General features: G+C 37.6%; 1 protein-coding gene across 5 annotated transcripts in view; it reads right to left on the bottom strand.

Annotated features, from left to right (window-relative positions):
• The window catches only part of ZNF385B (zinc finger protein 385B), a 369,520-nt gene that overhangs the window by 91,210 nt on the left and 251,383 nt on the right, over positions 1-26,927 (bottom strand). For 4 of the 5 annotated variants that reach the window (XM_055572052.1, XM_055572053.1, XM_055572057.1 and 1 more), the window contains one exon: positions 10,221-10,363. In XM_055572052.1, coding sequence (XP_055428027.1) covers positions 10,221-10,363 — 143 coding nt within the window. Of the gene's footprint in view, positions 1-10,220; positions 10,364-26,182; positions 26,286-26,927 lie in introns of those variants that run through there. The other variant, XM_055572056.1, reaches the window with a different exon arrangement.

Genomic DNA, 26,927 nt, shown 5'->3' with positions numbered 1-26,927 from the left:
TTAGGCTACTGTTTATATTCTAAGAAAGAACAGTTTTCATACATATGTACATATCTTTAAGGGCTATATAATATTTGGGAATAGAGTATAAACCCACTGGTCGTTTTTGAGGAAGCTTTGAGTTTACAGGTAGATGTCACACTGAATTTACAATTAGGTATTACTGCACAGGTTGCATGGGTTCTTCTCGCATGACTGGCAAATTAAATTCAAATTAAATTGGCAAATTAAATAAAAAAAGAAGGCAGTATGGTGAAGAGAGTTCTGTAACGGTTAAAGATCCAAAGAATGTTTAGAATATACTTCCTTTATCAATACAAGAAGGATAAATGAACATGTGGACTATTTTGAGTTTAAAATATTTTTAATTTCCATTTTAACTAACATCAATTTGATGAATAAATAATGTGAGAATAAAGGTTCTATATTTGGAAGTCTAGAGCAGTGTGAAAATATAGCAGAAAACATCTTTGTGTCTTTGGTGTCAATGCCCATGTGTCACAGGTGCAAAGCTTTTGGGCTCAAAATATCTTTATACGTGGCCTTTAAAATCTAAATATTATTGAAGATAAATGGAGAAAAAAAGGAATCCAGCCAAACTAGTTGTGGCTATTCCCAACCTCCACTCAATATACCTTCTCCCCAGCACTGCTCAAAATCCATTATTCCTCTTCCTTGTTTTCAGGTCTGGTGATTCTGGTCTTTAGCTTGCACTACTTTTACATCATTTGAGCTAACGTAAATCGAGCACCTGCTTAGTGCCAGACATGACTTCTTCAAGCTGACTGTAAATTTAAAACTCAACAATGAGGTCTCAGCCATATTCTTAGCATCAACCTTAGTTAGGATCGCTCTAATGCACAATTCTAGCCCCAGGGATAAACATATCTTGATTTGTTTAAGGTAACTGGCTAAGAAGATGAGATCAAAGAGATAGAAATATTAATAAAAATATTTATATTACTTATAAGAATACAGTTTTTCTGTTTGGGAATCACCTCATAAACATCTCATTTGAAATTGATGGGTATTTTAAATTACTAAAAATAGGATGGTGGTATGTTATATTGCTTCCATTTTTTCACATTCACTAAATTCCAGAAATTTTCTAAATCGTCAGTCATATCCTCAATACTCCATAAATATAATAACTCAAATTTTCATGATGTCATGATATAGACTAGGAAGGTTATTAATCATCCCCTAGTTTTAGATTGAGGAAAAGTAGAACCAAGTTGCTTTTTTCAAGATCAAAGAAAACAAGTCCATTGTGGTGGTCTGACTCTTGTGAAGTGCTCCTTCCCTATGTAATGAAATAGACCGCTCTTCCTTTTTCTCCCCTCCACTCTGGTTCCTGCTCCCCAGGGTGGCACAAAGTAGAGTCCAAGGCCAGGCAGGACTGTTAGAAGACTCACTTTGGAACATGTCAAGAAGCCTTATTCCTCAGATCAGAGGGGATGTTGCAAGTGGTTTTGGGGAGGAAGTGGGATATCAATGCTGACTGACTGACTGACTAAATGAATGAATGCCACTGACTCCTTTAGAAGGTAAGTACTTCAAAGTTGAAACTTAAGTATGTATCATGTGATAATGGCTATTAGTAATCATTTTAGCATCTAATAGCTTCAGCTCATTTTGGAAATGGAAATTTTGTGGATTTGATTATCATGACAATTAACCCTTTTACATATTATGGAAACTTGATGTCTACATAAGGAAAACAAAGAAATTAGACCCAGATACAAGTTTTGAATTGTTGGAGACTTTCTGTATATATCTAATTATCTGTAAATCACAAGCCTGTGAAAGAGAACACATATATTTCCTGCTCTACCTCTCAGATCTTCACTTGGCTCTAGAAACTGTCCCTATGAGACTGACAAGACAAATTCATCTTCTGAATAGAATATCCTGCAAAGCCCGATGTTAGGAGCCATGAGGATTTATTGGATACTTTAAATAGTATGCCCCATATGAACAACCTGTGAGAAATACACACATTTAAATTCAGGATACCATAGGGTGGAGAACCAGCTCTTGCCTGTCTGATAGTTTTTACTTGCCCTCTTTTCATTGGCAGAACTGTCTATAGGAAGAAATAAGTAGACTAGATTATATTCTACAACCTTCTGCTCTGCAAAAAGGGTACCACAAAGACACATGTAGCCTATTTTAAACATAGGTGTGTTAAAAAAATTTCATTCAATATTGTAAAGTAAAAAAAAAAAAATTCATTGTAGAATGCCTTTAAAATACACTAAAGCCCTCTGATACTAGAATTCTATGAAAATAAGGTATCATTCACATAATTTATGTTCTTTCACGTTGTCTCAAGCATCAGAATATACAAAGGAAGGTAAGAAAACTTAAATTGACAGCTAAACCTGTGAAAAAAAAGTATTTTTCCAAGATCCCTACTGATCTCCGCAAAGATGTTGAAACTTCACAGATTGCTAAATAGCACTCCAATTCATCTGTAGCACCCTCAAAAGCCACTATAAAAAATATAGGGATTAGAATATTCTAAAACATGTTTTTCCCTTCCCCAAAGAGATTTGAGATCTAATTCTGAATATAAGAATCTAGAGAGAAGAAAAAAAAGTCTGTGCTATTGATGGGTTCCCAAGCTTTTGATAAAGGTTTCTCAAGGAACACCACCATCAATGATTGTTTATAGAGTAACTGATTTAGAAATACTGTTTCTGGGCTGGAAGCAATGTTTTGTACAATAATATTCTGCCACATTTTATATTTATTAAGCTCTCCTACTTTACCACAGGCATTAAAAAGGCTTGGTCACTGAAAGAACCTAGGAACAAGGTTGTTGTTGGTTTCTTCTTTGATTTAGCTGGAGATTAGTTAAGAATAAGACACATTTTTTAAAAAGAGGGCCTGACACAGACACTTTTGCCAAGTTGACTCTACTCTAAAAAATGCTGACCTGGGACAGCTCCAAGACTGAAGATCTGTCTTGCCAGAAAATCTGATGTGCCCTCCAAGTACACATAATCCTTGAAACTCTAGCACTGAAGATGAGGCTCCAGAGCCATGTGAGGTTGAGGCTAGGATAATGAAAGGGACACGAAAGAGGACACAGCATGGTGGAACTATGGGTCCCTCTTTTCACATGCTCCTGAAACCTTGTGATTCCTGACCCTGTAAAGGTCCATCAAGGTCTTAACCTGATGTTTCTTGGCAGCTTTTATCAACTGACTTCACTATTCATTATAAGCAGAATCCTCTGTTATCTGATGACAAATTAAACAAGAGGAAGAAGTAATATCTACCAGATAGTGAAAGCAGCTTCTGTCTTATTCACTATTACTTATTCACTATTACTTATACACTATTACTTAGCACAAAGACTGGCACATGTAGACATTCTACAAGTGGTTGTGAATGCATGTTTTTTCCTGGATGACTTGAACAAATAATTTCATTAAGGACAGAGCACATATATGGCCACATATTATGTAAGCATACATGCAAATATACATACCATATCAATAATATCTATATATTCTAAAAGGATTTCAAGAGTGAAAAGAGACATGGGATATTTGAACACAATCTAAGGACTTCATTAAATTGATATAGATTTTAAAGGCAGGTAAAAATGGAATGTTCTAGCTTACTTCAGGTTTCCTTACAGTAACATCTCATGAGAAGCATGGCATGAGTTCACAGCAAAGTGAATGTGAGTTTGATTCCTGATTTCTTTATTTTGGACCTCCTTGATAAATATATGATTATTTCTACTAAAAGAAAGAAAAATTTTAAATAGTCGTTGAAATCACAAACTATGAATGATCCAGAATCTCAAAGAATTTAGAACCATAAAATAAATGGTAAACATATTTCTCATTCTACAACTTGTTATGGATGGTTCAAAGAATCATATAGCAATTTGGGACTTTATACAATAGAAATAATCTTTCTTCTTCTCCACATGTTTGTTCATGAGTCAGGAAAAAAATAAATTCAAGGTAGGTAATAAAAATCCATTTTTTTTCCACAAAAATAAGATAATTGAGCCTCTTGCAATAAAGTATCAGTGACCCTCATTGCGCGTATCCTTTCCTGGAGGAGATGCAAAAACATGGCAGGACTCACAAAGACATTTGAAATAAACAGGCATGGAAAATACTGCCAGTCAGTAGGGAAACTGACAGACGACTGTGGTCTTACAGGGGCTCTCGATTATAGCTATAGCTCTGGAGCATCACACAAATATATCTGTGCATATATCTAATATGTGACTGTCAAAAAGAAACTTGAAAAATTGGACATGATTTAGCAAATAAATAATAACAAAAACAAAAACAATATATAGGCTGCATATGTGTCTTAGTCTGCTTGAGCTGCCATAACAAAATACCATGGACTGGGTGGCTGAAACAACAGAAATAAATTTCTCACAATCTTGGAGGCTAAAAGCCCAAGATCAAGGCCACCAGCACAGTCAGGTTATGGTAAGAGCTGTCTTTCTGCTTGCAGATGGCTTCCTTTTCACTATGTTCTCACATGGTAGATAAAGGAATAGCTTTCTGGTGTCTCTACCTAAAAGGGCACTAATCACATTATGAGGGCACCACCCTCAAGACCTCATCTAACTAATCATCTCTCAAAGGCCCAATTTCTAAGTATTATCAGGTGTTAGAGCTTCAATATGTGAATTTGGGGAGGAGGACATATTCAGTCAATAATAGCATGTATATAGGTATGCCTACAAAATGGACCTATTTTATCATATTAAGTTGACATGATCCATCATGGTAAGTATGCAACTTATTTAAAATTTGAAGATGTCTCTTATTAAAGATAACCATGTATTATCCAGGTATAGAATACCAAGTATTAAATACCAAGTATTATCCAGGTAAGAGGAAGATAAAAATGGAATCCACAATAAATGATTGGGAGATTCTGATTCTAATAGGAAGAAATAATTATATACATTTGGCAGCTAAAAAAAATCATGCACAAAAATTAAAGGATGGCCATGAAGTACTTTGCAAATTGAAGTAAAGTGAATAACAAAATAAAGAAAATAGTTCTATTGGGATGCAAAAATTCATTCTTTCTGGCCTTTCTTGAACACTATAAAGTTCAGTAAGTATTTTATCTATTTTTTGGGGGGTTATTATATTATCTTGGAAAAGGCAACGGCACCCCACTCCAGTACTCTTGCCTGGAAAATCCCATGGATGGAGGAGCCTGGTGGGTTACAGTCCATGGGGTCGCTAAGAGTCAGACGTGACTGAGTGACTTCACTTTCACTATTCACTTTCATGCATTGAGAAGGAAATGGCAACCCACTCCAGTGTTCTTGCCTGAAGAATCCCAGGGACGGGGGAGCCTTGTGGGCTGCCATCTCTGGGGTCGCACAGAGTCAGACACGACTGAAGTGACTTAGCAGCAGCAGCAGCAGCAGCAGCATTATATTATCTTGCCTCTTCTTACTTATTAATTCTATTTCCTATAAGTTTCTTGGGCACTATGGTACTCTTGTTTTAATTTTTTGTTTATCTCCTTCCCCAAACCCAGTACTCCTTAGTTCATATATTATGTTTTCATATGGAATGTTAATTCCATAACTAATGACCTTGATTTTAAACTAAATGCTCCTAAGACTAGGACCTAGGACAAAGAATGCAGTTGATATTTGTAGAGTTTCTATACCATCCACACAGAGAAAGCCAGAACTATAGCTAGAGAAAAGTTTATATCTAATTACTCCTTTTAAACTAAAAAAGGATGACAATTCTCAGGAAAATAAAAGTAAACACCTACTCTTATCACCTTGTCCTTAGGGCTCAGAAATGCTGACATTCCCTTTGCTAGGTGGGGTACCAGGGACACTGAAAACTGAGGAACTAGCACTCTTTCCTCTATCCTTCCTTCAAAAAAGTTTTATTGAGCAGCTGTGCCAGACACCAAGCATACAAAGATAAACAAAAATAGCCCCTGTTCTCAAGAATTTGACGATCCAGTGAAGACTGATGGTTAATCAGGGAGAATATGGTGCAATTGGGAGTTACTTTGGGACTACTGACTCAATGGACGTGAGTCTCAGTGAACTCCAGGAGTTGGTGATGGACAGGGAGGCCTGGCGTGCTGTGATTCATGGGGTCGCAAAGAGTCGGACACAACTGAGCGACTGATCTGATCTGATCTGATCTTGGGACTACAGAGGATGGGCACTTAAGTCAGACTGGAAGAGTCATAGAAAGTTTCCTGTGAAGGAGGTGCTATCTATGTTGGGCCCTGAATGACAAATAAACGGAGGTTGGGTAGCATGGCGGAAGTGAGCCTCGGTGACTTGCCTGGCGGGAAAGCCTAACAGGCCTTAGATGAAAAGGTCAAGACCTTTAAAAATTTACATTTTGGTTTGCTCAGTCTTTCACCCGTCAGAGCCTCAAACAGTCCCTCTGTGAAGTCCAACTCCTGAAGAGCAGAGTTAACGTCCTTATTCTCCAGACACGCACCCTTGACATACAGTCCACCACAAAACATCAGTGAGCCAAACCCCATTTTCCCTAGCATGTCTCCTCAGAACTCTCCTCCAAAAGTGTTCTTGAAGCTTTTGCTTATTCTCACCTATAAACACTGAGAGAGATTTTGTCAGTTGTAAGGGAAGATGGCCACTAAATGAATCCTGTGAAGCATGCATCTTCTTTGCACACAATTTAGCATAGAATAGCCACCTATTCTGCTTTCAGTATGACAGAATCCCATTTCATTCTTGCTGTGTTTATTGCGTAACAGTATCCTACTCCACTATAAAAACAGGAGGAAATCATTACTTCACATATGTATTTTAAATCCACTTAGAGAAAATAGCAAAACTTGGAACTTAAAAGCTTTCAGCTATGGTCTCAGAGTACAGTGTTCATTCTTCTGATAATAGTTATGGGTTAAAATATATTTCTTATATTTACTAATATTATTCTTGATTTTAAAATGAAGTGATTATGGTAGCATTCATGTTGGTTCTCAAAGAGCACATAGACTACTGAGTAGAATATACTTTTAAAATTTGCTAATAAGAAATTACAACTTTTTAAAATACATCCTGCTTCATAGATATTGTTTGCAGAGGTCTATTTTACACATTCAAAAAAATTCTTTCCTCTTTCTGCTTAATGATTCTGCTGAAAATTGTCTACCAAGCTGCCAAAAAGAGCACAGAAGATTTCTGATCGAGCATTGTTCACACTGAATGAGGTGGGAGGTGACATGGACCAAAAGAATCAAGGACACGGAAGAGCCAGAACATCAATTTTGAAGTTAGAAGATTCTAATTCAAGACTCAGTTCTTCCTTCACTAATGCCTTTGCCTCATGTAGACAATAGGAATAATAATCATGGTCGATTAAAATGTTCTGAGTCCTTCGAAGAATGTAAAACACCTCAAAATACAATAATCCAGTATAATTATTAGTAGTGATGTAAAACTATTTTCCTAGGAAAGTGTGGACAGTGACTTCTGTGAAATTGCCCTGGGAAGTTTGTTGGGTGAATTAGACATTGGAATGGAAGAGACCATAGAAAAAGGATCAGAGTAACTGAAACTTCAAATCAGTGAAAAATCATAGGTAACCCAATGATCCCATAAATTCAGTTTTTTTTGCAAGATGATAGCGGGTCTGACTTAAAAATTAAATGACTTAATTTTTAATACATTACCAGAAGAACTCTCTATCCAATAAATGCCTTGGATATAATATAGAGAGAATAAAATGATTATATCAGGCAGTTCTTTGCTATATTCTTCACTTTCATGAAAAAATACTTTCATTTGAAAGTTGGAGAAGGAAATGGTAACCCACTCCAGTGTGATTGCCTTGAGAATCCCAGAGACAGGGGAGCATGGTGGGCTGCCATCTATGGGGTTGCACAGAGTCGGACACGACTGAAGCGACTTAGCAGCAGTAGCAGCAGCAAGAAGAAAAAACAATGAGATTCTACTAGTAGAATTATTCCTTGGATTTTCTCAAATATTAACATGCTGCTGCTAAGTCACTTCAGTCGTGTCCGACTCTGTGCGACCCCATGGACTGCAGCTTACCAGGCTCCTTCGTCCATGGCATTTTGCAGGCAATAGTACTGGAGTGGGGTGCCACTGCCTCCTCCCAAATATTAATATATCATATGGTTAATTGCTGTGGTAGCTCAGATGGTAAAGAATCTGCCTGCAATGCAGGAGACCTGAATTCGATCCCTGGGTCCGGAAGATTCTCCTGGAGGAGGGCATGGCAATCCACTCAGTATTCTTGCCTGGAGAATCCCATGGACAGAGAAGCTTGGTGGGATCTATGGGGCTGCAAAGAGCTGGGCACGACTGTGACTAACATCAGTGCATCTGTAAGTCCTACACAACATTAACAAGCCACTATAAGGCTGCTGTTTTTTTTTTTAACTTATAAAATATTCTTTCCACTGTTGCTTTACAGCCATTAAAAACAGAGAAGTATATGTAAGGCATTTAGAAGTTCTCTAAAAGTGACTTAGAGAACAGCGCTAATTAGATAGTAGGTTCCTGTTATATATGTATATAACATACTTCTAGAAGGGGCTGGAAGAATGCATGCCAGCCACAGAGAGCACTTTTCTCTAGTAAAGGGAGTGTGTCTACAGCAATAAGGAATGGTGACTTTGACATTTTGCTTTGAACGTTAATGTTTTATTTGAATTTTTGAAATAAGTACTACTTGTGTTAAAAAAAAAAATACTGAGAGGTAAACCACCATAGGACACATTTATGCTTACTCACATTTTCAATTCTGCTTTCTGACAGTGACTGGACTTCTGCAGTGGTTATAAATGCTGTCTTTCAAAAGTACAGTAATCAAAACACGAATATCTAATAAATGTTTTCAGAAGTACAGCTTAATTCAATTATGCCTGGAATGCATCACCCATGTTTAGACAGAGGATAGAACAGGCATGCTTCAGTTCATTCTCTAAAATGGCACAACGTGTTGCTTTGGCATGGTCACTCCTGATGGATTAATGTGAGCAGGCCAGGGGTGATTTATCTTACTGAGCTGCTCCACTTCACCAGAAACAGTGTTCACCATTTTAGGCCTTTAAAAAAAATTGTGTGACTTGTATCTGAAAAACCCCAAGAAGATGAAAACATTCAACCATTTACTTGCTAAGTCAAGGCCGGTGCTCTTTAAAAAGCTGGCTGACCAATGACCCTTTAATTACGTTAGAAGGCCTAAGTTACGACAGAAGGCCTGTCAGCAGATTTTATTTACAATCCTTGAGGAAAAGTCCTGTTGCTGTTTTCACTTCATACAGAAGATAAATCTGCAGAAGGAAATATTTGGCAGTGCTTCAGATGTCCCCTGTCTGGTGATGCTGATAATGCAGTTCTTTTTCTTGATGATGGTAGCTTCTATTCTACAATGCTGGATCATTCATGTAGACCATCATGCCCCAACCGGCTATATTCATTGACTGAACAGACATAATTTATGCAGTTATCTGAACTGGTTAACCTTTTCTTTTACTGTAAGCTTAGAAGTTGGCTATGGGCAGATTTTGGGCGGAATTCTATTGTTGAAGGGTGTCATGCTCCACATGGCATATCTATAAAAACTGTCTTTCATTCAGATAAAAGATTAGCTGCCCTGAATAAAGAACATTGGCAATTACAGGTAATTCACTAATATTTATCATGTGGACAACTAACATGTAGATATAAAGTGAATTTTTTCTTTTTATTAACAGCCTCAGATTCACATAATCTACAATAGCGTCCAAATAAAATTTTTGTTTGTGTAAGAGTCTTTATCTAAAATAATCTTCCAAATAAAAATGTCCCCAGAGAGCTGAAACATACACTTTTTTTTTCCTTCTACTAGCAAGGAAAAAATCAATATGACTTGAGATCTCTAAATTGTGCTCCTGAGCATGGGAACAGCATCCCAGAAATAACATAGGTTCTGAAGTCCCTGAAAAGTCTATCAAAATTGCACAAAGCAACAGGTGAAAGTTGCCTGAATAAATATTTGTAAAGTAAATATGCTGGCTTTGTTTGGACTAATTCTCATGGGTGAAGCATTATCTTGCATAATACAGCTGAGTTGTATAACCAATATATGGTATAAAATTACACACTTGGGCACAGGTCACATCTACTGCTTATTCACAACTGTAATGAAAGAGATTGAGGAGGAGATTAATAAAATAAAAATGCATGTACTCACTGTGTTAAAATTTGGAAAGAGCCCAACAGCAGAATTACTGTCCACTGGAAATGACATAAACGGTTTGATATCCAGTGAAGGCTGCATCATCAGGGTAGGTGTGCGCACAAGAGCAGGAAGGGTAGTAGTATGGCATGTACTGCCTGCCAAGAACAAAACAAAAATGAATATAACCTCTTGCTCACATCCATCTCCCTCCCCAACTTAAAGCACAAAAAGAAGACCGCTGAGCTGCAACCTGCAAGCAAGAGTTATGCTAAGTCACTGGACATGACTTAGCAACTAAACCACCACAGAGTTATGCTGGCAGTCAGCAAATGGCACAGGAGGAGAAAATACTGTTAAAAAGGGTCTTCTTGCTCAATGTCTAAGACAGTGATACAGGATGCTTCCCTATGGTAAAGGCCAGGGCTGCTCAGACTCTGCTGAGACACACAGTACAGAGACCCTGCTGGCATGTGGGGCAGAATATCATCCTCTTGTTCAACTCTTGCCTCCAACTGGCCAAAAAATGTAGGCGAGAGGAGGGGAGGAGCCTCTTGAAGCCAGATGCTCTTTATTGTTCATAATTATTGACTGGCCAGTGGGAGCGTTTTATGCAAATCACAGATAGGCATAGGGTTTTCACCCAAGGAAGAAACCCTGGACTCATAGTTATGGTCTACTTCCAAGAAAGTTATCACTTGGACAATTTGTTCTCTAAAAAAACAATTAGAAGATTGTCCTTAGTCTAGACACTGGAGAGTTAGAGAATCCAAACAGGGTGATGATGTGGCAGGGTTTTGGAGGGACACACAGGAGTTGGAACCAAATTTTTTATTTCATCTTTTATTTCTAATAAGCCTTGTATTATTTTAGTAACTATCCCTTTAACAATTGTATTAGTTGTATTTATATAGCTGGTATAACCTGTCTGTAGGAGACTTAAAACACTCCTTTCCACCGTAACACGTTTTTCTTTAGTCTGTAGTCTCTACATACTGTAGATCAGTAACTGCTGGTGCAGGTGGCTCTCTGGGAGACAGGCTCTGATATGCCCTTTTTAAACAAAATATGACAGGCATATGAAGATAAAATTCACACACTTAGAGTGCACAATTTAATGATTTTCAGATATTCAGAGTCCTGTGCAACCAGGACCATAATCAATATTAGATTTTCATGATCCCTAAAAGAAACTCCATATCTATTTAGCAGTCACTCTCACTTTCTCCCAACGCCTCCAGCTCTTGGTAGCCACTGATCTACTTTCTGTCTCTACAGATTTGTCTTTTCTGGACATTTCACATAAATGAAATCACATGATATGAGGTCTTTTGTGACTATTTTCTTTTACTTGGCATGCTTTTAAGATGCATTCATGTTGTAGCATGTATCAGAATGTCATTCCTTTTTAATGATTAATAATATTCTATTGTAGATGTACCATTTTTTATTATTTAGTCATCAGTTGATGGATATTTGGGCTGTTTCCACTTTGGGGCCATTATGAATAATGCTGATATGAACATTTGCTTATAAATTTTTGTGTGACAATGTTTTTAGTTCACTTAGATATACATCTAAGAGTGGAACCGGGGATTGTTGGGTCATATGATAGTCAAATGGTTTAACCTTTTGAGAACTTTCAGGCTGTCTTGAAAAATGGCCAAACCATTTTATACTACCACTAGCAGTGTATGGGAGAAGGCAATGGCACCCCACTCCAGTACTCTTGCCTGGAAAATCCCATGGACGGAGGAGCCTGGTAGGCTGCAGTCCATGGGGTCACCAGGAGTCGGACACGACTGAGCGACTTCACTTTCAGTTTTCACTTTCATGCATTGGAGAAGGAAATGGCAATCCACTCCAGTGTTCTTGCCTGGAGAATCCCAGGGACGGGGGAGCCTGGTGGGCTGCCGTCTCTGGGGTCGCACAGAGTTGGACATGACTGAAGCAACTTAGCAGCAGCAGCAGCAGTGTATGAAGGTTCCAGTTTTCTCTGACATGCTGATAATGTGCTGTGCTTAGTCACTCAGTCAGACACGACTTTGGAACTCCATGGACTGTAGCCCACCAGGCTCCTCTGTCCATGGAGATTCTCCAGGCAAGAACACTGGGTGGGTTGCCATGCCCTCTTCCAGGGACTCTTCCCAACCCAGGGATTGAACCTAGGTATCCCGCATTGTGGGCAGATTCTTTACCATCTGAGCCACCAGGGAAGCCCAAGAATACTGGTCTGAATAGCCTATCCCTTCTCCAGGGCATATTCCCAACCCAGGAATTGAACCGGGGTCTCCTGCATTGCAGGCATATTCTTTATCAGCTGAGCTACCAGGGAAGTCCTGCTGCTGCTGCTGCTGCTGCTAAGTCGCTTCAGTCGTGTCTGACTCTGTGCGACCCCATAGACGGCAGCCCACCGGGCTCCCCCATCCCTGGGATTCTCCAGGCAAGAACACTGGAGTGGGTTGCCATTTCCTTCTCCAATGCATGAAAGTGAAAAGTGAAAGGGAAGTCGCTCAGTCGTGTCCGACTCTTAGAGACCCCATGGACTGTAGCCCACCAGACTTCCCCATCCATGGGATTTTCCAGGCAAGAGTACTGGAGTGGGGTGCCATTGCCTTCTCCGAGGGAAGTCCTATAGGACCACAAATAATTACATGCCTAAAATTGCCCGTTGACTTCAAGGAGAAATGAACAACATGGGAAAATCCTCTGACTATTAAAATTTCCATCAGTCTTTTTTCATAGTGTCTCAGAATAGCTAAAATTTTTATTTCAGTGATTTTTTTTTTTTGGTAATGAATTTCCTTAATAAACTCTGCATCATTTTTCAAATCATTGCAGAACATTATTGGCAATAGTGTTAAAAGACTGTCATACCTTATTTACATTGATCCTAAAAACAGGAAAAATGAGAAGGGCATCTAAAGCATTTATCCCTAATGGCAAGTCTTTAGGTCAATCCATGCATTAGGGAATATAGAGTAGGACTCAGCAAAAAGAGAATCAGCTAAAAGTATAGATCAAACAGAGATGTTCTTTTTTCCCCTAACGTCAAAGTACATACTCTCTATATTTTTTTCACTTAAAAAAAATTTCCTTCTTTATTTGATATATATTTGACTGTCTGTGATGTGCAAGGCCCTACAAAGTAAATACTTCGATCTCAACCGGGCATTCACATAACCACCTTGCATTTAATTACACATCATTCTTCTGATTAGGTAATGTTACATTCCTTGCTAACTTCAGAGCTTGTAGATCCAAGATGATGTATTATATCAATGTGTCAAATGCTACAGAAGCATTTACTAAAATATTTATCTTAAAAGCTTTGCTTCAAAATCTTAGCTAAGTTGAAAGACAGATATTTCTTATATTAGATCAATGGCCTTTTACAATTTATAGCTATTATAGTTGTCAAAAGCCTAAAGTATAAAAGTATACAGTATACTTATAGCTGCCTGTTAAAAAAGAAAAGACCTAAAATGGAGTCACTTGTGCTAGTACCTAACCTAACTGCAGTTACAACCTAGGAATGTAAACCTACCCAAGAATGTAATCCTAACCAGTTAAGGTGGGATCTTCTGGTGAGCACCAGTGAGGCAACTGGTCACATGGGCCCTCTCCATCAACCAAAGGCAGATGTGGTAATCTTTCACACAGACCCCTTCTGTCCCCCATAGATAGGTTATTTAGGTTTGAAATAATCCCTTTTGTTTATGCTTTTCTTGCCATGCCTTTAAAAACCATCAACTACAAATTGTCATTTGCCATTGGAACTTGCCATCCTCCTCTACAAGGATTAAATCAGGTGCTGGCTGTCGGTGCTAACTTGCAGCATCCCCCTGAAAGGAGCTCAGAGTAGAGAGTAGAAGTGACGTGCTCTGTGCTCTGAGAAAATCTGCCAGAACAGGTCTTCAGACAGATATTTTCAGGACCTGATTTTTTATAAGGCCAATTCTTGCATCTCCTCATAACTAGAAAAGCACTAAAATCCTTCATGGTGATGTTGATTCCTCATGACTAGTAGAAACCTTCTGCAAAAAATATTTATTTGACTGCATGCACTCCCCCTTCACCAAAAGGACATACACACCGACTTTCCCCCATACCTCTTTGAAGTAGTTTCTCAGAGCTATCCGAATCGCTGTCTCCGGGGCTATAGTCTTCATTTTGCCCCAAATAAAAGTTAACCCACAACTCTCACATTGTGTGTTATTTTTAGGTTGGCAAAATCTTCCCGTTCTTTTGCCTGTTCACTGTGGGGATGCTGTCTGATGCATGAATCGTTCAATAAAACCAATTAGATCTTCAACATTTACTCAGTCGACTTCTGTCTTTTAACATGCCCAATGAACAAATGTATAATTATTTTGCCACTGTGGGTCTCGCAAAGGGAAGCAAAATGCTTTCTCTAAGCCCACAATGGTGGCTCTGATAACAGAGTAATACATGGCCCCCGAGAGCCTGCAAGAGTCACTTTGTACTAACAAACTCAAATCAAATAGACTGCAGCATGGAACCTGACAAACAGATTGCTGCATCAACAAAGGTCAGAATGCACAATGATCCCCCTTATCCCATCAAATCTCTGTGCTGATAAAGACAGGGCTTGAGAACTACTTAGCTGCCACCATTCATTAGCATAAAAAACTTAGCAGTTGTTTACCATTTCATTAGCATTTTAATGACAGACCATTTGCCATGTTAAACAGATTGTTTTAAAGTACTGGTAGATCTTCTGAATAAATATTAACTATGCTTTCATCAATTCCCTCACCTCAACCTTGCTGTTTTCACTTTTAAAACCTGCTCTTGAATATCACTTTACCAAAACTGATTGCTTCAAAGGATGTTTCTGCAAATGGAAAATGAGTAGAATAAACTGCACATTTTACACAAGTTAGTTTGAGTTTTGACCCCTCTGTCATCTTATTCCAGATTTTGCTGCTGCTGCTGTTGCTGGGAAACATTTCTCCTCACCTCAGGATGCCCAAAAGTCAGTGGGAGACACAAGCAGCAATTGGGCCAAAATGCATTGCACCCTGCAAGAAAGTGCTTAATTTTTCTAAAACTCAAGGACTCACTGAGGAACAAAAAGATTGAAAATATAATGAGCAGGTATTTCAACACAAAGGGTGGTATAATGTTCCTATTATGATGCTATTCTCATGGGACAGAGCCAATACTGTCTTTTATACCAACAATTTGGCATTTATGTAAAATACTTCCTATGTGTATTTCTGTCTCAAAGTTTAGGATATAATCTTACATACATCATAATAAATCGAGTCATAATAGGGATCCACCTTATTTGAAAATAAGGCTTTTTATATCACACTATAAATATACATTTATTTATATCAAATTCCTTTGAACACCCCAAAGATCTAACAGTCACCACCCTCACTGTAGAAATTCCGCACATCCATATATTCTCCCATAAGAATGCAGTTAGCTCTCTCTCATAAATTTCATTTTGATGGTAAAAGCCAAGTTGTATTCATCGTACTGTGAAACCAATAATATGTGAAAATCAACTCACTACTGCCTCTGTAACATAATAGGCGCCTTATTATGTCAATGGATTATGCTTTAATCCAGCACAATAAAACCTCAGTTGAGGACCAGGTAATACTGGAAATGCTGCTTTAATCTTTGACCTTTAGAAACAAACCTCTGAAGGTCTTTTCAGGTTTTAGCTAGAGGTTCTTCTTTATATAACAAAATACAAACAAACAAAACACCTAATTTTTAGAGGGTATGCCAGAGACAAAGAAGATCTGCATGGAGAAACATATACAGAATGAAATCAAATCTACATCTGTAACCTGTAGCAGGAGTTCCCTCTGATGCCATTATTATCAATATGTATGTTTGCTTTAGTACTGAAATAAAAGAGTTCATGTACTATAAAAATCTATTAGGTAGAGACAATGTTGATTATAGAATTCACAAAGATTTCTTTAAAGAAATTAAAATGAGCAGCATTTCAGATTTTCCACTAAACTCAGATTTTTGTTTTCATCTCCTTTCTAGCTTTGTTGCCCCTTATGTTGAGTAATTTTCCCTTTTGCCAGGACAATCACCAATCAACAGCTCCTCCTCTCCTTTCCTCATCATTTCCATTGTTTTATCATTCTGCCATGTAAGAAAAACAAGAAACAAAGGGTGGAGGAGGGAACAATGTGAATAGTGTATGTGACTGATAAATGATTCTGCTTCTGAAAAGGCCACACAGCGTAGTAACAGAGATCACATTTTTACAGTGTATATACTAGGCACTATCCTTAGCACATTACATATGTGTTTTTACATATAAGTGTATACCATATCCATATATACTCATTTACATATAAAATTATGTATTTATATCATATCACATATCACTTATATATTAATATTAAATATATACTTAATGTATATTAAATGAATATATGCACAACTATGTTCACAAAGGAACTTACAATAATCCAGTGAACAAACTACTGTTACTAAGCCCTATTTTATAGATGGGAAACTGAGGTACAAAGAGGTTAAGACCAATCTCACATAGTTTGTACAAAAAGGAGCCAGGATTCAGATCCAGGAAAGTTGACTACTTAATTCTGTTTTTACTACTATGCTATGGTAACAGAATTGAATATCTGAGGATATCTCAGTTGTATAGACACATTCTCTAGTTGTAGATAGAAACATCTTATCAGCAAACTATGAGATTTAAAATCTAGGATTTCCTTTGCATCTAGGAATTATTTAAAACTTTTATTTGAGCTCAATGTAGTATTAATACTGAAATAACTAAAATATATAAGATTTTTTAATGTTCTATCAGTTCAGTTCAGTCACTCAATCGTGTCCAATTCTTTGCAACCCCATGGATTGCAGCATGCTAGGCTTCCCTGTCCATCACACATTTATCTAAAAATAACTTTCCCCAAATAACAGCATTATTTAATTCAGTAAATACTTATAGAAGATCAACTGTACAGGCATAATGTTGATAGGAAGTATAAATTGAGTCAGAATTTATTTTAATTGCTAAGAGATAATAAAAAAAATAACAACTACCTTTTAATGAGATTCTACTCTATGCTGGGTACTATTCTAGTGATTTGTGGTCCTTATTTTATGAAATTATAACACAACTCTATGAGGTTGGCATTATTATTTCCATTATACAGTTGAGAAAGGTAAGGCTTAGAGTGATTAAGATCATTAAATATGTGGTAGGGCCAGAGTCCAAACTCTTGTTTGTTTAACTCTAAAGCCCATGCCATTATTCCAAAAAGTAGGCTATTTATAAAGTTATGTGGAAAAGATTCTTGTCATCAAATACATAGAGAAGATGCTGGTTTCAACAAAATCTGAAATGGTTCTTTGCTAGAAAACATTTTGGAGTTTTTAATACACCAATAGGTACTATGAATGTCTAGGGAGACATAGCTTCTCCCCTCAATTTGAGAATGAATCAACTCTTTTTATTTTCACAGGGGTCTGGGATAACCATGATACTATGGCAAATCCTTTAGGCAACGCTGTTTTGTATACACTAAAGCATCTATTCAGGAGAGCACTGATGACTTTCAGGTCCACCATTTTCTTGCTATATGACCTTAGACAAGTGATTTTACTTCTGTAGACCCCTATACCTGCATTGAAGGACTGGTAGGAGAACTAATGGAGATCCTTCTATACAAGGGACTTAACCCTGTGCCTAACACCTATCAAGTGTTCATTAAGCTTCAGTTACTGTAGTTAGGAACCATTCCTATCCCTCTGACACTATGCCATATCTCTGGAGAGCATAAACAGTTAAATCCATCAATACTTATAAAAGGCGAGATATGTCAGTGGTCATATATTATTAACAAAATTTTAAGGAGGCTCCAGTGAGAAAGAAATTAGATCTGGTTAGGACCTGGGTTCATAAATATTTCCATAGATGAACTATCTCTTAAGATAAACCTGAGGAATGGTTAATATTTTGAGAGGTGGGTATGGGAGAATGGTGAAAGGGACCGCATAAACAAAAAGCATAGAAATATGTGTTAAAATTTAAAACTTGCTTAGGCACTCAGGAATTCTTACTGTTTCTGGATCAGAAGGTCAACAGTAAAGAGAAAAGCAGAACATCTTTGTGACCTTGGAGTAAGCAAAAGTTTCTTAAACAGTAAACAAAAAAGTGATAATTATGAATGAAAAACATGATAAGTATAGTTTATTAAGAATAAGAGTGTAAGGATAAGACACAATCAAGGGAATGGGAAGACCATTCAGAGAGTGTGAGATAATATTGACAATATACACATTTTGACAAAAGACTTGAATCTAGAATAAAGAACTCCTATAGATCAGTAAGAAAAAGAACACAGTTGGAAAGCTGGGCATAAGACTTGAATGGACATTTCACAAAAGTAGACACTAAAACAGCCTATAAACATACAAAAAGCACCTGACTTTATTTGTCATTCAGTTCAGTTCACTTCAGTCACTCAGTCGTGTCCAACTCTTTGCGACCCCATGAATCGCAGCATGCCAGGCCTCCCTGTCCGTCACCAACTCCTGGAGTTCATTCAGACTCACGTTCATTGAGTCAGTGATGCCATCCAGCCATCTCATCCTCTGTCGTCCCCTTCTCCTTCTGCCCCCAATCCCTCCCAGCATCAGAGTCTTTTCCAATGAGTCAACTCTTCGCATGAGGTGGCCAAAGTACTGGAGTTTCAGCTTTAGCATCATTCCTTCCAAAGAACACCCAGGGCTGATTCCTTTAGAATGGACTGGTTGGATCTCCTTGCAGTCCAAGGGACTCTCAAGAGTCTTCTCCAACACCACAGTTCAAAAGCATCAATTCTTCGGTGATCATCTTTCTTCACAGTCCAACTCTCATATCCATACATGACCACTGGAAAAACCATAACCTTGACTAGACGGACCTTTGTTGGCAAAGTAATGTCTCTGCTTTGAATATGCTATCTAGGGGTCCTAACTTTCCTTCCAAGGAGTAAGCATCTTTTAATTTCATGGCTGCAATCACCATCTGCAGTGATTTTGGAGCCCCCCAAAATAAAGTCTGACACTGTTTCCACTGTTTCCCCATCTATTTCCCATGAAGTGATGGGACCGGATGCCATGATCTTCGTTTTCTGAATGTTGAGCTTTAAGCCAACTTTTTCACTCTCCTCTTTCACTTTCATCAAGAGGCTTTTTAGTTCCTGTTCACTTTCTGCCATAAGGGTGGTGTCATCTGCATATCTGAGGTTATTGATATTTCTCCCGGCAATCTTGATTCCAGCTTGTGCTTCTTCCAGCCCAGCGTTTCTCATGATGTACTCTGCATATAAGTTAAATAAGCAGGGTGACAATATACAGCCTTGACGTCCTCCTTTTCCTATTTGGAACCAGTCTGTTGTTCCATGTTCAGTTCTAACTGTTGCTTCCTGACCTTAGGGATATTCATTAAACTATGAGATATTTATTCATACCTCATTGTAACCATTGTTTCAATGTTTGTTGTAACCATTGTTTCAATGGTTACAATTAAGAAAGAAGATTATCAAGTTCTGAGGAGGATATGGTACAACTAGAACTCTTATTTGATGTGTAAATTGTTATAATTATGCTGAAAAATGATTTAGCAATGTCTACTAAAACTGAATACACGCTTACGCTATGGCTCAGCAATTCTAAGTATATACCTAATAGAAATGATCTGTACAAGAATATTCATAGCAATACTGTATATAATAGTCCCAAACTGAAAATTCACCAATTAACCCATTAACAATAAAAAGAATGATTCTGGTATCTTCACATAACCTAACATTCACATAATGGAATATAGCAATAAGAAAAAATTAGAAAAAAATGGTACATGGTGATATGAAACAACAAATAAACCTTGTAAATGTCATACTGAGAAAAAGAAGTAAAATAAAGAAGCGTATGAACATGCTGTATGGTAGCATTTATTTAAAGTACACAATCAGGCAACACTAGTCTATGCTGTTTGTTCGAGTCCTGGCTACTCTTGTAGGAAGAGTAGGATGAGGTTAGGGTGTGGTGACTGGATAGGAGCATGAAAGGGACTTTGGGGATGCTGGAGATGTTCGGTTTGTAGTTCTGTTTCCCAGGTGTGCATGTCTGTATACATTCATTCAACTGCACATTTGCAGTATGTGCACTTTTGTATATGTTACATTTCAATAGAAATTTTTAAAAAGTAATGTGTTCAATGTTATTTTAGTAAACTACTTTGATACATACAGGAAAAATTCCTCAATAAGAACATCTTCAAATACTGTCAAGTCTGTATACTTTTAGGATAAATAAGTTTTTTTTAGTTATTTTTTTCTACCACCAGCTTGATTTTGCTCAAAATGGTTTGTGAGAAAATAAAAGTTCCCTTTAATATCGATGCTTCCTTGATGAATTTCATAAGTGGAGAGAGGAGACTGACATAGAATCCAGTGATGCCAAAGAGAAAAAATGTGTATCTTAGAACGCTGGGTCTTTAAAATCCTGACAGTTGGCAGTTTTCTGCCTGAATCTCCCTTGGGGCCGCTCAGGGTTCCCTCCAAAGTGCTTCAATAGTAGCAGCATCCTGGCAGAACGGTGAGTTTAAAAATAAATCCTTCTGAGTACCACCTTGAAGTTTACAAGCAATAATGAAGTGCTGCATCACAAAACAGCAGTGAAGCCACATCATGATAGATTTTAAGCCACAGCGTCCTCTGGGTTTAGCAGTAATACGCCAGCTTCTACACAAGATGATGAATCTAGTACTAAGATACAACGGATGGCTTTTTGGATGTGTAGCAAAACAAGACGTACAGCTCGGGGTGGTTCATTTATATCTGAGTATTTTGTCCATGCACTGAACATCTTATATTTAAACACTGAAAAAAAATCAGGAAGATTTATGTACTACAGAGTACAAAATATAATTTGATTAAACGCGTGACATACTTCATTAGCTGCAATCCTTTTTCAAAGCAGTATCAAAAAATCTGAGAACTACAGAATTTAAGTAAAGAAGACAACTAATTCACAAAAAACAGTCTTAAAAACCAATTGTCTTCTTAAGCTAACTTAAATAAGTTTTGCCCAGGTGATAGTGCTCTTCCATTGTAACCCACTATGATTAGCCTGACCACACAAAAAAGGAAACACAAAGGAAAACAGAGTTCTGACAGGTGCTTTGTCAAGTTTTTTGAAATAGTTTTTAATACACCTGACTTATCAAAAGGGAATGTCATATGCTTCATTCCTAAATTACTAAGTCTTTAGAGAAGCCAAAATTATCTCCAGACAGGGCTTTACTAAAATTGTCTGAGGTCGAGACTGGATTGGGAGGTCAGTAGCCTGACGAAATTTTCTGGCAAAAAAAGACGTAGAGAGATGGTCCTGAGCTCCATTTGCCCAGTGACTCCTGTCTATGGCGTCAAGATGCTTTCATGAGGTCTGATGCCTTTTTCGGTTACAGGATACCAAGGAACTCCTTGCTCTCCCTTTATGGCATGCTAGGGACCTACTGGCAATATGACTTATTTTAGAAACTTTCCTAAAAATACAAACTTTCCTAGGAAAGACAACTTATGTTTCTCGAACTGCTGAATATTTCTAGAGGAACTATATTCCATAAATTCTTAGCAGGAAACAATTTAGGAGTCTATCCTTCATCTTATATGAGGAAAATGGGATTAGGAGCAATTAATCCAGCATGGTAACTGTTTAATGGTAGAATTTAGAGCTCATTGCCCAGAGACACTGTTTTGAATATTTGTCTGTACAAAGATGTACAGGAATCATATACTGAAGTCTTTACATTTTTTACAAATTAGAATAGATTAGTATTCAGGCTGTTTTGTTTTTGTATATAGACTGAAATGTAGAAGCACTCATTTTTAAATGAGATTTTAATTTTAATGGCTTTATTAGTATGAATAATGGAAGAAATTAAGTGAAAGAGAAAAGCCAGTGTGGCCAAGAGCCAACATTTCTTCCTCTTTTAAAGAGCAGCAGAAGATTGGTTACAACACCTAATTTTAAATAATTATTTTAATATTCCCAATGAGTGGGAAAGAAGCGAACAACAAAACCCATTCAAACTATGCTTTAAATCATACTGCTTGGATCAATATAACTAATTAAAATAGCTTCATATAGGAGGTACACACATTTCTGCTGGTGGTTTTTATACTGCATTTCTAGCAGAATTGCTACAAAAATTCTGTCTGAAAAGACACATTTTTCCAGAGTGGCAACTAACCTTCTATTGGAACAGATCAAAGCAGCGGGGCCTTGCGGCCTCTGGCTCTATCTTTAGGCCTCTCCTCTGCAGCTCGCAGGATGGGCCCACCTGAAGGGGCTGCAAACAGCAACTCAGGAGGGTCCACACACCGAGCTGCTGCTACAAATTCTATAGCTCCAGGACACAAAACGTTTTGCCCTCCAGTTTCAGAGAATTTCAGTTCTTGCATTCAGTGTTTAGGCTATGGACATGTAAGAGCCAAAGAGGGGAAAAGAAAAGAATAATGATTTACTTAATTGCCCTTTTTAAAAGATATTTTTCTCCCAGAAGCTTGCTTGATTTAAAGAAACAGAGTTAATATTTGTTCTGCCGGTGTTCTCTACTTCCACCTTGGTAGGAAAAAAAAAAAAAGGTTTCCTTAGTTGCGACCATTTATTTGCCAAACATTTCAAAGCTATTCAAAACCCAGTGACCATATTAAAAAAAAAAAAAAAAAATTAACAGGCCCCTAGAAAACACAATTTGGGAATAAAGAGAACAGTAAAAACTGCACTAAAATCTTGTTCTCTTTTTGCATGCATGTCATGGCTGCCATAATTATAATACACTGAAGAGAATTCAGAAAAAAAATTCTAGTGGAGGATTATAATCATGGTGACCATCATGGACGAGGCCACTCTTGGTCCTCTATCAGCCAGAAGCCATTTTTATCCAGGTGCAGAAGAGATGGCTTCCACCTGGCGGTATAAGTATTCCACCTGTGTAAGCAGTTATGAAAGCCACCGTTCTATCCCTGTGGAAACCGGTATGGGGTGACTAAACCTGGCCGTGCAAGGGATAGGGTGAGCAGAAACAGGGCAATGTGGCAACAGTGAGGTTAGCATAGGGAAAAGGATGAGGGGGATTTGGACAGGGAAGGAAGAGTGGTAAGTCTGGCTGAATTTTGCCAAGTGGACTAGAATTGGCACCAATGCCATATTTGGAATTTCCCAACATCTCACTCCTAAAATGATTTACTTCTTTGTCATCTTCAATTATTTGGCAGAAATCTGTAAAGAATGAAGGAGATCAAGGCCAAAACTGAGTGAGCAGGAACAACCTACTTAAGCAGGGCATCTCAGTCCTTCAAACAAAGGAGCTGGGCAACTGGGAGACACCCTTATCCCGAGAAACACAGGGAATCCTCTGACCCAGGGGATGCTCGCTCTCCAAAGCATCTCTAGTACTGAACAGAATGGCAAACCCCTGGCCTGATTTCTTGGAACTGTGCCACTGTCTGGACATCCTAGAGATTGATGCTACTTGCTACAGTCATGCAGGCAGCTTTTGGGGCACAAGTGATATGCAAAACAGCATCAGATAAGGTCCTCTGGTGAGAGCCCAAGGAGTTTCTGCACTGGCAGTGATTCATCGTAAATGACTCTGACTGTCCCTGGGTATTATGTTTATCCTGTACCTTTATACTGCTTTCATTCTTTGGAATTTCTTTCTGGCTTCCAAAGCACTCCTTCTCACTCCCCCAGTGAACACCAAAAGTCAAAGACATAACGCTCTTTTAATAAGGAGCCACACGGAAAGGAGGGAATTTAATTACGGCACTCATCACTTTCCTTTTCAATGATTTGCTTTCTAAGGCAACAAAGGAATGGAAATATTTTCTTTTAGAAGAATATTTGTTTTGACTCTTGGTTGCTTCTGAACTTCAAACAGCCTTATAAAGCTCCCTTTGCTTTAAAGGACACAAATGGAAAGTAAACATTCCTAAAAATGGATCTGGTGCTCCATGCATTCAATACGACAAAGCATGTTGAAATTTTAGTTAAAGAAAAGACAAAAGAATCCAAAGTTCCCCAATTGCACAATCTCTATTTGCAAACCTTGGTTGACTTGAGTCTCTTTTTTTCTCTAACACCCACTTCCTCTGTTGTTCTCTTCTCTGACTTTGCTCTGTCACTCCAGCCACCCCCATCCCATCTGTTTATCTCTTCTGCCTCTCACATCATCTCTCTTAGCTCTCTAATGTCTCTGAAATTTTCTCTGTCTCTGTGTATGTATGTGCCTATCTCTCTCTCTCATATCTGTCTCTCTCTTTCACCGCAATACTGCCAGAAAACTAGAAAGAGCTCATAAAATTTGTCATTTGCCTTATTTTGCAGCTGAAGCACATTAATTTCATTTTCAATATTTGCTTCTATAAATCAAAAGATTAATAGCAAGATGTTGTCAATATCAGGATGAATTTGTCCCCATAACAAGACAAAACAATTAAGGCTGTATCTCCAACTATGTCAAAAGCCGTCGTGTCAGTTGCAACAACTGAGGATTTTTTTACATGTGCTCACACGATATTATCTGCCACCCACATGACAGAATGGCGCAAGTTGAGAACTTAAATCTAACGCAGAATTTAATGATACATTTTTATGGAAATTCACCATGTGCCTTGGGTTATACAAATACTATAACTTTTCATTGAGAGGGACAAAGTACTTTTAAGTATATCAAGTAGACTTATAAACTGTTACATGGATTACAATGATCCCATGTTTTCCTGATGAAAAAAATGATCCTCAGGGATAAATAATTCCATGACAAAGCAAATATACAAAACAAAGTCAATTATGGACCCAGAGCTAGAAAAAATTTTCTTCCCAAACCAGGTACTAACATAATAGCAAAAGGGACACTGAGCAATAGTATCTACTAAGAGTTCCTATAACACAGAGTCTCTAGGACCTTGGAAAGATTAATGCACGTTGGTCTTAATCCACTCATTTTTTAGCAAGAGTCTATGGAACCCTCAGTGTTTATACCCCTAATCTATCAGTGAGGTAGAATAAAAGAAGCTGATGGTCTTTTACTATTTCCCAAACCACTTGAAATCCCGCTGGGGACAATGAGATAAAAACACCTTCCTCCCACCAAGAGGTTCTAAGCTCTTTCCTAATAGTAGTATTAATTCATGTTGAAAACATGACGAAACTGAAAGAAAAAGGATTTTTTAGGTGAGGCAGACTGAAGTGGTAATATTAAAGCAAAAAGGAGAATTTCACAAATGTCTATTGTATCCATACAAAATACATTTATTCTCATGACAGACAACAGTGCCTCCTGAGGAGTTAAACTTACCTGGTTTCCAGAGAGATTTCTATGCTCAATGGTCTAAATAAGCATGAAGCCATTGAGTTTATATTTAAACGAGATGGAACATTAAAAGTTTGAAATGTGCCTATCATAAAAATGTTGTGACAACATACAAATCACCCACGTTACTCAATTTTATTACAGGCTACCAGACACTGTTCTATCAATCGCAATGTGAATTCTTGAGCATGTACAATCATCTGCTTAAATATACTTCTTGAAGATAATAGGAAAGAGAGAGAGAAAGGGTTCTAACATAATATGGATCATATTTTTACCTAGTAAAAATGTGAAACCAACATCAAAAGAAAAAGAAAGCATAGTTCATCAGCACAAAGGAAGTGTGGGAAGTCTGTCACGTCTTTATTTTACTTATCAATGTGACCCTGTACAACAATTTAAATAAAACAAGTTAGATATGCCAGGGTGATGTTGGTTGGGGGAGTCACAAAATTAGCACATTACTCTGATACATTTTTTCCTTTTCTAAAGTTGGTTTTATCTGTTTTACATTTTTTGGTCATATTTTTCATGAAAAAGTTCCCAAAGGTGTAAAGGCAGATCAGTCGGCAATGCTTACCTTGGTTTTTAAGATTACAATTCACTTTCACTTCTGCACTCGAGCACTGTAAGAGGTAGTAGACTGAGAGAGAAATAATTCCATCATTTCAACCTGTGCTCCCATGAAATATGGTGCTAGGAAACAGCCAACACACAGTGCGTCTGGACAAATCATACGTCCTGTAATTGCCGCTTAGCTCTAATTACTATTGAGGTTTGCAACTTGATTCCAGGGAGAGGGCAGACTATCTTCTGACGACACTGAACCAAATATATCCTAAAAGACTCACACTTACTTTCTTTCCTGTAATTTTTCTGAGTATCTCCCAGCTACTTAGTAACTACCACTCTGCTATGGTAAAAATTAAACCAAATAAGCTGACACCCACCTATCCTTTCCAACAAAGCAATTTAATTCTCTTAGAATATGTACTTATTGCAACAATTTGGAATTTTTAGTATCACTTTGACTTGAAAGGACTGTTTTTTGTTTTTTTTTCTTTTCTAGGTGGGCAACTAAATCTTTTTTTTGAAATTGCTTTTTATTTAAAAAAGGAAAATGTTCTCAAAATATGAACTTTATTTATATTCTGCCAGTCCTGAATAATTTATTTGCATACCATTAGATCTAGACAATTTGTTTTCTTTTCTGTGGAATTTTAGGTTTAAACTAAATATTCACAGTGTATAATTTAAAAAGACTAAAGCAGATAATTTGATGTGGATGCCATTAATAGGGATATTTATGCATTTCAACTCAAAAA

Source organism: Bubalus kerabau, chromosome 3 (genome assembly GCF_029407905.1).
Source record: "Bubalus kerabau isolate K-KA32 ecotype Philippines breed swamp buffalo chromosome 3, PCC_UOA_SB_1v2, whole genome shotgun sequence".
Classification (NCBI taxonomy): Eukaryota; Metazoa; Chordata; class Mammalia; order Artiodactyla; family Bovidae; genus Bubalus; species Bubalus kerabau.
Note: the sequence above shows the minus strand (reverse complement) of the source record. Positions and strands in the feature narration are given on the sequence as shown.